At 39.0% G+C, this 11331-nt stretch overlaps 2 protein-coding genes across 5 annotated transcripts in view; both read left to right on the forward strand.

Annotated features, from left to right (window-relative positions):
- The window catches only part of LOC135764896 (cytochrome P450 2F2-like), an 18887-nt gene extending 17840 nt beyond the window's left edge, over window positions 1–1047 (forward strand). The window contains exons 7-10 of one of the 2 annotated variants that reach the window (XM_065291754.2): window positions 1–113; window positions 209–396; window positions 473–614; window positions 691–1047. In XM_065291754.2, the coding sequence (XP_065147826.1) occupies window positions 1–113; window positions 209–396; window positions 473–614; window positions 691–881 (634 nt within the window). In that variant the 3' untranslated portion in view covers window positions 882–1047. The remainder of the gene's footprint in view (window positions 114–208; window positions 397–472; window positions 615–690) is intronic. The other variant, XM_073813339.1, reaches the window with a different exon arrangement.
- A 2877-nt stretch (window positions 1048–3924) lies between these two features.
- Window positions 3925–8742, forward strand: LOC135781332 (cytochrome P450 2F2-like). Of its 3 annotated transcripts, none has more exons than XM_065291752.2 (9): window positions 5259–6092; window positions 6244–6406; window positions 6737–6889; window positions 7095–7255; window positions 7367–7540; window positions 7669–7807; window positions 7901–8088; window positions 8165–8306; window positions 8384–8742. In XM_065291752.2, exons 1-9 carry the CDS (start codon window positions 5934–5936, stop codon window positions 8578–8580), a joined length of 1476 nt encoding a protein of 491 aa, XP_065147824.1. In that variant the 5' UTR covers window positions 5259–5933; the 3' UTR covers window positions 8581–8742. The 3 variants fall into 3 exon arrangements, 2 of the variants coding, with proteins under 2 accessions (XP_065147823.1, XP_065147824.1); XR_012335866.1 differs by having other exon boundaries at window positions 5272–6092; window positions 8208–8306; window positions 8384–8522; XM_065291751.2 differs by having other exon boundaries at window positions 3925–6092; window positions 7669–8088.
- The last annotated feature ends 2589 nt before the right edge of the window (window positions 8743–11331 follow it).

Here is an 11331-nt window from a genome sequence, read left to right on the forward strand (position 1 = left end):
TGAAGACCGACTTACATTGTACATTTTGGATTTGCACTTTGCAGGGACTGATACTACCTCCAATACCCTCCTCACTGGATTCCTCTACCTCATGAATCACCCAGAAGTTCAGGGTCTGTATTTCAAAAACAAATCGAGTTCATTGTGATTATTTTTTCTCTGTTCTTTAGCTTAAATACATGTAAACATGTCCTTGTCTTTCCTCCAGCGAGATGTCAGCGAGAGATTGATGAAGTTCTGGAAGGAAAAGATCAGGCCTCATTTGAAGACAGACACAATATGCCGTACACACAGGCTGTGATTCATGAAGTTCAGCGTGTGGCAAACACCGTACCACTGAGTGTGTTTCACTGCACCACCAAAGACACAGAGCTGATGGGTTACAACATCCCAAAAGTGAGGAAACCTCAATATAAACCTGTGCTTTTCATACTTATTTTAATCATAATATACTTCTGTTTGTCTTTTCCAGGGAACAATTGTTATTCCTAATCTTACTTCTGTACTGAATGAAGAAGGTCAATGGAAGTTTCCTCATGAGTTTAATCCAGCCAACTTCCTGAATGATGAAGACCGGTTTGTGAAACCTGAAGCGTTTATGCCATTTTCTACTGGTAAACAAAATAATCTCTATATTTTTTTGTAACAATAAACATATTCTTTAACAGTATACATATGTATTTTTAAAAGGGCCCCGTGTGTGTCTTGGTGAGGGTCTTGCTCGTATGGAGCTCTTCCTGATCATTGTCACTCTGCTGCGTCGATTCCAGTTTGTTTGGCCTGAAGATGCCGGGGAACCAGATTACACCCCTGTGTATGGGGTCACGCTCACACCCAGGCCCTACAGAATGCACATCAGACACAGAGAACCAGTGAAATAATATAATAATTATTACTGTGTATATTTTGCAAAGATGGACTAGTGTGTTGTATTTGTGAAAACATATGTATCATAAGGCACAGAACCATGTCAGTTGGGTTATGGCTAGACTTACTTTGATATACTGTACATCAGATTATTCTTACAAAATAAAAACTATCAATGTATTTTTGGTTTGTTGTTACTGTGAGCATTGCGTTAGCAGTGCAAAAAGTCATAGGTTCGAACCCAGGAAACACACATTGACAATTGGTGAGTTTCAGTAAGTATGAATCAGTATATTTTACTTCAAGATTAATCATTATTTCCGAAAGTAACTTTTTTAAAACTTTTGTAATTGTCTATTGACTCTATTAACAGCTACATTCTATTTTGTCCGGTAAAAGTTTCTTCACCACAAGACATTAGTTGATTTAGAACATATGATATAGATATAGAAAAAAAATCTGCCCATGTGGGGAGAAAAAAAATCTTGAAATAAGATTTCTTTTTTCTCAAACACTTAATTCAAGTAAAATTTTCTCAGCCCATTGGCAGAAATTTTGGCTTGTTTTAAGCACAAATTCACTTAAATTGTATCTTTTTGTCTAAAAACTACACTTATTTTCTTAGGTCATTTTGCTCATCAAGAAAATAAGACAAAAATATTAAAGGGGACAGAGAATGAAAAACCATTTTTACCTTGTCTTTGTTGAATAATGGTAGTCTACCCGCATTCACAAACATACAAAAAGCAGAGATGGGACCAAGTCACACATGTGCAAGTCTCAAGTAAGTCTCAAGTCTGAACCTTCAAGTCTCAAGTAAGTCCCAAGTATATTTTTTCTTGGGCAAGTCAAGTCAAGTCGAGTCACAGGCTATGTCAAGTCAAGTCCTGTAGTAGGTCAAGTCAAGTCCAAGTCAAGTCACATTATTATTGTAATTTTACCTGCAGAATCTGATCTTAATAAAGTGACAAGATATACAGTAAGTAACTATCAGTAAATTACAATAATTTGGATTTGCATTGTAAATACTCATGTTCAGTAAAATACATCTTGGAATCAAACAAAATTGTTACTTCATAAATTTTTTATTTTTCACTTCTGCCAACCGTGTTTGAAATTTTCCACATTGAGTCCATAAAACAAATAACAGCTTAACATCCAACAGACCCCTCTCTGAACACCTCCCTCTCTCTCAAACACAGTTTACGTACAACATTAAACTTTGTTACATTTCTCCCCTCTCTCTCTCTCTCTCTCTCTCTCTCTCTCTCTCTCTCTCTCTCTCTCTCTCTCTCTCTCTCTCTCTCTCTCTCTCTCTCTCAAACATGTGCCCAGAAAAAACGAGCGCGTCGCATCTCTTCCGTTCGCGCGCCTAAATTTGAAATAACAAACTTGAGCGCGCAAAAGACGCGACATGTGAACAGCCCCTAACATTGTAGAATCAAGTAATTTTTCTCTGTGTGTGTGTTCAGGTGGCAAACTTGACAAAGAAGTATTCAAAAATAAAAATAAGTATTTAAAAAAATAAATCAAAATTATTTTGCCCACATTTGTCCCCAACACAGTATGCTACGTTACACAGGGCTACATTAGCTATTATTACATTAGCTAACTACCAACTAACCAGATATTAACAAATTGACAAGCACTTACTGGGCATAGTGGCTCTTTAAATGACGACCAAAATTGGAGGTTGCCGTCTGGCTGCCTGTGATTTCAATGTTGCATGTCTTGTAACGCACTGTTCGTTTTTTGCCATCTTGTTGAAGCCAAAAGCGATGACCCTCCGTACCCCGCCGGCTGACATGTTGATATCTGATCTAAGTGGGCGTGGTGTGCTTAAGGTACGAGAGGGCATGGCGAATGATAGTGTCGTGATTCAGTCATGACAACAACATTCTCAGCCTGCGCTCCAGCTGGGTCGACTTTATTTTTTAAAATAATTTATATATTTTATATTTAAACTGAAAACATGATGTGATTAACACTCAAGTCATTCAAGTCATCATGTCTCAAGTCAAGTCAAGTCCCGAGTCTTTAACTTCCAAGTCCGAGTCGAGTCTCAAGTATTTTGTTTTTTGTCAAGTCAAGTCACAAGTCACAAAAATAGCGACTCGAGTCGACTCGAGTCCAAGTCACCAAGTCACAAGTCCCCATGTCTGACAAAAAGTGCTAGACATGCTAAACATCTCAGTCTCATGGAAATTCCTCTTTTAGAAATGTCAGCCAGAAAACGGCCCAATCTGAAAAACTGATGTTTATGACATCACAGGCATCTAACTGCCCCTCCACTTTAAAATAATTGGCTAAATTTTTTGAGTGGCAGCAAAGTCAGCCAATCAGTAATGAGATTGCAAGCTAAGCCAGTAGGGGGAGCCAAATAGGTGCAAAAACACTTGTTCAAAATCCCCCACCCTAATAGAGCTATCTGAGAGAGGTTTTTAGGAAGCTTCTAAGGCATTACAGACCCAAACAAAAAAAATTTGTCTACATGTCACATCACAGAACAAGGATAAATACTCTGTTCAATCATTCTATGTCACCTTTAAGTTAGAAAGTAATTTTTTGCAGTGTATACACAAGGGGAAACAAGGTAAAAGACAAGGACCAATTAAAAACGAAACTACAAAAGGCTACAAAAAAATGGTGGACAGAACTTCAAAATAAGGGACATGACTAGGGAAACACAGAAAGAGATCATTACACACACAGAGAGCGAGAGCGAGAGAGAGACAGAGAGAGAGATTGTTGTTGGGATTCTATTCCTTTGCAGCTGTGACTGAAAATACAGACTGATGGAATTTAGATTTTTTTGAGAGGAATAATACAGCTCCCTCTTTCCCCATCCCTTATAGATTGATGAGCAGTTGTTCTAATATTCACAAACTGTTTTAGTGGTGAGCTGTGTATAGTCTTAATCACAGAGTTGATCCTGGCCTTCTGGGGGCCCTAAGAAACTTTGTGACGGGGCCCTGTCAGCACGTTCATAAAAAACACTTTCTGCTTGTAGATATAAACAAAATGTTAACTAAAACATGTTGCATTATTTTATACTTTTACATTTTTGCCATATGGACATTGCAGTTAACACTCATCAGAATACTTCCTAATTACATTGACACTTAATGTGTTTGTTTCTTAAACATTTATGAAAGATTTAGATTTTTGATGCACACAAGCATTTCCAAAAAAAAACCCACACTGGACTAATACTGAATCTGGGGATTTGGACTGAATGTTGTTAATCCACTGCATGGTTAGTCAAGACTAAATAGTAATTTAAAACATTAATGTCTCTTTATAATCTATTAACTTCACCTTCATGACACTATTTGTCTTTACTGTTCCGGAAGGACAGCTTTAAAGAGACATTCCACTTTTTTTGAAAATATGCTAATTTTCCAGCTCCCTTTGAGTTAAACATTTGATTCTTACCGTTTTGGAATCCATTCAGCTGATCTCAGAGTCTGGTGCTAGCACTTTTAGAATAGCTTAGCATGATCCATTGAATCTGATTAGACCATTAGCATCGCGCAAAAAAATAACCAAAGAGTTTCAATATTTTTCCTATTTAAAACTGGACTCTTCTGTAGTTACATCGTGTACTAAGACCAACGGAAAATTAAAAGTTGCGATTTTCTAGGCAGATATGGCTAGGAACTATACTCTCAAACTGGCGTAATAATCAAGGACTTTGCTGCTGTAACAAATAGTCCCTGTCATTGAAAGTTTCTAAGGGGACTATTTCCTGGCGTGCGTAATATATATGATTAAAGGTTACGACAATACAGTTTACATGCACCCTAAACTTTGCAAACTGATTAAAATCACGTAGGCCTACATTCTATATAATCCGAACGAACAACTGCACAAACGCACAGCCAGGATTGCCAGCTTCATGTATTAAAACCATCCCAATGGACTTCCCCAAATCTGAACTTATAAAAAGCAGAGGACTTGGCAACACCAACCAGCGCACAGCATCTCTCGTCGAGTTCACATTTTATCTCTGGATAAATGTACAAAGCTGAGTTGGAGAAAGTTGTATATAGCCAATATAAATAAAAATTTCAAAAGGCACAACGCTATTTTATTGCTTTATGTAGCCTAATGAAAGTACACATGAACGCTGTAGAATGTACAGCGCGTGACCCCATTACCTTAATAAAGCGTGTTGCTATTGCCTCCCTTGCTGTTGCATGTTTCTGTGACACAAATTATGTGAGAAGTAAAATGAGGTAAATATAAGACGTGAACTTGAGCACAAATGTTCTGCGCATGTGCACAATGTAACCTGAGGCTTAAATGAAAGTTTGGAATCAATCAAAACACAGTACTTACTGTATATTCAGATACAACTTTTAATCTTTGCCCTGATAGAAAAACATCTGGCACTGCACTTAAATTATAAGTTTTGGTAAAGAACATACTCGCTGTTTTAGAGATGTTTAACTGTAAATAGCATTGTTCTAGCCAAGCTATGACATTACCCAGGGATTCTGTAAGTTAATTTGCAACTTATGACGCACTACTTCCATATATATAAAAACAGTGTTGTGCGCATACATTTGAATGTTACAGTTAGGACAGACCGATGGAAGATCATTGATGTACAACATAAAAAGTAAAGGACCCAAAATAGATCCTTGTGGGACACCAAATATACTTAGAGGGGCTGACTTATAATGTATACTAAAATACTGTGTGTGACCTGACAAATAAGATTTAATCCATCTTAAAGCATGTGGAGAAAAGTTAAAACCCAATAATTTAGATGAAGATAAATTTAGAATTGTATGATTTACCATGTCAACAGCATTAAATACAATGAAGACTGTACAACTATAGGAAAAACAGAGAGAGTATAAATGGAGAGTGTGGATGATGGGAATTGTAGTCTGGAGGGAGATGAATGGAGAAACCAGGGGAAACAGATAGGAGAACAGACTGGTAGTGTGACACATTTTTTTTCAGAATGTTATATAAAAGTGGGAGGAGGGTTCAATGCTCCAGTATGTATGCATATGAGAGTGTTGATCATTCGAGTGTAACAGTCATCAGTCAACATGCTGGGATGGATTCTGGTGTGGACGTGCATCTTCATTCTCTTTCTTTTTATCCGCATTCCAAGGCCTAAGAACTTTCCTCCTGGACCACGTCCAGTCCCATTTTTTGGAAATCTGCTCCAACTCAACATTGCCAATCCTTTGAAGGACTTTGAGAGGGTAATGCTTTCTCTTTGAATACCAGTTTTAAACCTAAAAGAATATATCAATATTTGCTTTCAAAAACTAGATATGGCATTTATTAAATTTTCCAGTATACATTTTTTTGAGATGAATGCTTAATGCTATCTTCATGCTTAAAACTTTTTAGCTGGCAAATCGTTATGGAAAGGTTTACAGTTTGTACATTGGATCAAAACCTACAGTAGTGCTTAATGGTTTTGAGGTTATAAAGGAAGCTCTTGTTAATAAGGCGGTTGAGTTTGCTGGACGCCCACAAGACCTCATGGTCAACCATGTCATGAAGGAAGGAGGTAAATTTACTACACACAGTTGCAGTGGAGAATTGTGTTAGCAAGGGCACACACATACTAAAAAAATGTGTACACTGAATGCACCATATGTCCATTTGGATAAAAGCGTCTGGCAAATGCCTAAATGTAAATGCACTTTAATCTGCCTAAAAATACACCCTCACTGTAATACCTTTGTACAGACTAAGGTTAATAAATATCTTGAGGTTATTTGCTCATTGTCTGCTCCAAATAACAAGAGTTCAAAGAGCCATTTGCAGCCTAATCTGATAAAAAAACATACTTGGTATCAGCATGGTGGTCCATATCTCACATTCATATATACTATAGGTGTTGTTTTGGCCGACTATGGCCCTGATTGGAAAGAACACAGACGCTTTGCTCTCATGACTCTGAGAAACTTTGGTCTGGGGAAGCAAACAATGGAGGAGAGGATTTTGGGAGAGATCTCATTTATTGTTGATAAACTGGATAAAGCTGTTGGTAAGAATGTACCCATTTTATTATTATATATATAAGTGACACTGTATTGTATTGTAGCTCAATTAGTAGCATTGCATTAGCAGCACAAAAAAATCATAGGTTTGATCCTAAGTAACACACATACTGATCTCCCAGTATCAATGTCTTGACAACTGAATCTCAGCATCCCTATGTACTTGCTCAATATGTGCATTGTGTCTTTCAGGAGGCTCCATTGATCCTAAGACTATGTTCCACAATGCTGCATCAAATATCATCTGCATGGTTCTGTTTGGATCTCGCTTTGATTATGATGATGCATTCTTCAAGCGTTTTATTGAAATCTTTACAGAGAATGCAAAGATCGCCAATGGACCATGGGCTATGGTGAGGAAAATCATAAGTTGGATATACAGTATGTTGAATATGTTGATTCTGTATATCACCGCATCAGACTGTTTTAAACTGTATTTGTAATTTACTTTTGTTTCAGTCCAGATTTATGATGCTTTACCTATGCTGAGAAGTCTGCCCTTACCTTTTAAGAAGGCTTTTACAAATGCCAGTACAGGCAGACAGATGTCTTTAAATTTCATCAACGAGCACAAGAAGACCAGAGTCCCAGGAGAGCCGAGGGATTTCATTGACTGCTATCTGGATGAGCTTGATAAGGTGTGTGGGCATCTGTGATTATGAAAAACTAAAATACAATTCTTCCAATATTTGCAGGTTTAAAACCGCATGTTAAGATGCATTTATTATTTATTATCACTAAGCACATGATATCTTTACTTCTCCAGAGAGGTGATGATGGTTCGAGCTTTTGTGAAGACCGACTTAAATTGTACATTTTGGATTTGCACTTTGCAGGGACTGATACTACCTCCAACACCCTCCTCACTGGATTCCTCTACCTCATGAATCACCCCAAAGTTCAAGGTCTGTATTTTAAAAACAAATCGAGTTCATTGATTATTTTTGCTCTGTTCACTAGCTTAAATACATGCAAACATGTCCTTGTCTTTCCTCCAGCGAAATGTCAGCGAGAGATTGATGAAGTTTTGGAAGGTAAAGATCAGGCCTCATTTGAAGACAGACACAATATGCCGTACACACAGGCTGTGATTCATGAAGTTCAGCGTGTGGCAAACACCGTACCACTGAGTGTGTTTCACTGCACCACCAAAGACACAGAGCTGATGGGTTACAATATCCCAAAAGTGAGGAAACCTCAAAATAAACCTGAGCTTTTCATACTTATTTTGATCATAATTCACTTCTCTTTGTCTTTTCCAGGGAACTATGATTATTCCTAATCTTACTTCTGTACTGAATGAAGAAGGTCAGTGGAAGTTTCCTCATGAGTTTAATCCAGCCAACTTCCTAAATGATGAGGGCCAGTTTGTGAAACCTGAAGCCTTTATGGCATTTTCTACTGGTAAACAAAATAATCTCTATATTTTATTGTCACAATAAACATATTCTTTAACAGTATACATTTGTATTTTTTAAAAGGGCCCCGTGTGTGTCTCGGTGAGGGTCTTGCTCGTATGGAGCTTTTCCTGGTTATCGTCACTCTGCTGCGTCGATTCCAGTTTGTTTGGCCTGAAGATGCTGGGGAACCAGATTACACCCCTGTGTTTGGGGTCACACTCACACCCAGGCCCTACAGAATGCACATTAGACTCAGAGAACCGGCCAAAAAATTATAATGATGCTTACCGCGTATATTTTACAAAGATGGACTAGTGTGTTTTATTCATGAAAACATGAATAAAAGAAACTGAAGGCACAGAACCATGCCAGTTGGGTTATGGCTAGACCTACTTTGATATACATCAGATTATTCTTACAAAATAAAAACTACCAATTTATTTTTGGTCTTTTGTTGCTGTTTGTATTTCTGTATAGCTCAGTGGAAGAGCATTGCGTTAGCAGCACAAAAGGAGAACAGAGACAGAACCGGATGACTTCGATCCGTGAATTAGACGGGAGCCCTGTGGTCTGGCCAAACACACACACACACACACACACACACACACACACACACACACACACACACACACACACACACATTCTGGTTTCCATGTTTTGTGGGGACATTCCATAGACGTAATGCATTTTATACCACACAAACTGTATATTCTATTCCCCTTTCCTGCCCCATTCCCTAACCCCAACCATCACAGAAACCCTTTTACTACTTCACATTTTCAAGAAACATCATTTTGTTTGATTTATAAGCTTGTTTCCTCATGGGGACATCAAAATGTCCCCACAAGGTCACAAAAACACTGGTATTCCTATCTTTGTGGGGACAATTGGTCCCCACAACGTGATAATTACCAGGTACACACACACACACACACACACACACACACACACACACACACACACACACACACACATACACACACCAAAACAACGATCTGACAAAGACACAACAAGAGACAGGGTGTTAAATAGGCAATGGAAATTAGAAACAGTTGCGGTGCTAACTACCAATCAGCCAGTGAGCAGGTGAGAACAATAAGGCACACCACAAACAAGACACATGAGAAAATAGCAGAGATGAGAACCGTGACAGTACCCCCTCTCCTAGGAACGCCTCCTGGCGTTCCCAGAACCACCTACCTGTCGATTGTGGTCATTGATAAGGGAGTGAACAGTATATCTTTATAGGGCTGGGCAAAAAAATTGATGTTTTTTTTAACACGGTCGATTCAAAATCGATTCTCAAGGCCACGAATCGATTTTTTCCCTATTTATTTCCGCAAACATTCAGGTAAGATTAACGTTAATGTAATTACTAGTCTTCTCCACTAGATGTCACCCTCTTTTTTGCCTTGCGCGATGTTACCAAGGAGCGAGGGGCGCGAGCCTGTCATTCATTCATTCAGTGCTTAAAATGGCGGTTTCAGGTGCCTTGTCAATGTTGATGCCACCTTCACAGAAAAAGTCAGAGGTATGGAAGCATTTTAAATTTCGCAAGCAAGATGACGACGATAGTGTTGTGAACAAGAGCAAAGCTATATGCGTGATTTGTAATGCAGAGGTAAAATACTGCAGTAATACTACAAATCTGCGGAATCATTTGACGAGACATCACCCAGACGTTACCACGCCCCCACAGCCGAGCACACAACCGAAAATTTCAAATGCATTCACAAGCAAACTTCCTCACAATTCACCTCGTGCACAAAAGATCACTGAATCAATTGCATATTTTATTTGCAAAGACATAAGGCCATACAGCGTAGTCGAAAACGACGGATTCCGTTACATGTTGAATGTGCTGGAGCCTCGTTATTGTATTCCTAGTCGCAAACGGATGAGCGAAGAGATTATCCCAAGACTGTACAATGAAGTGAAGCAAAACATTACTCGGTCGCTACAGTCAGCGGACAGAGTGGCCCTCACATGTGACCGTTGGACGTCAAGACATCAAGACACATATGTCACAATTACCTGCCACTATTTAGATGACTGGGTTCTCATTTCAAATGTGTTGCAGACCAGAGCTATGCAGGATAGTCACACAGGGGCAAAATTTAATATATGCGCATTGCTTTCAGATGCGTTGGAAGAGTGGGGGCTTACTGATAAAGACCCTATCATTGTGACCGACAACGCTACCAATATGATCCGTGCCGTGGAGATGATGGAGCTGCTTCATATTGGCTGCTTTGCTCATACAATAAATCTAGCATCGCAAGCAGCACTGAAACTTCCAGCCATGTTCGAGGCGCATTACGATTAGCAGCAGCTGCAGCCCATGCGCATTTCCCTTATTTAGGAATGATTAAACATGATGGACTTACCTGCAAGTGATGCACGGGAATCATCCCGCAGTTTCGTCTTTTTTCTTTTTTCCGATCATGACTCCTGCTGTCTTTTCAAGGCCATTTCCAAAAGTTGCATACTGACTGTCCGTTTCTCAATCCGAAGGCTGCAGCTTGCGCGAAGTCGCATATGCAGGCTGCATACGTCATCAAGCCTGGTTTATTTCAGGTAACTGAACATTACATTAGCAAGTCATAAGCATATTACAACAATTTACGATTAACTAAGAATAATAGTCAACTTTATAATCGTTAATATTACCAAATAAGAACGTTTTGATGACGTATGCGCTTAGATATGCGACCTCTGCAGGCCGCAGCCTTCGGATTGAGCAACGGCCTCTGTCAAGTCAGGCGCCCGCGCGATCAACCGGCATGGACCATCAAAGGCTGAGGGACATACTTTCTAGACTAGAGCAATTATATTATCTCGTTCCCCCTTTTTTGTAACATATACATGGATAAAAAGTGCCTAATAATATTTCTATAGGGTAATGAAATAATTTCAGCATTATAATTTTTTTTCATTAGGCTATTATTTTTGGTGCCCTCTCAGCACGTGGTGCCCCACGCACAGCGCGTGATGCGCGTTATGGGAGCGGCGGGGCTGAGTGCACCTGT

This window comes from Paramisgurnus dabryanus, chromosome 23 (assembly GCF_030506205.2).
Source record: "Paramisgurnus dabryanus chromosome 23, PD_genome_1.1, whole genome shotgun sequence".
Lineage (NCBI taxonomy): Eukaryota > Metazoa > Chordata > Actinopteri > Cypriniformes > Cobitidae > Paramisgurnus > Paramisgurnus dabryanus.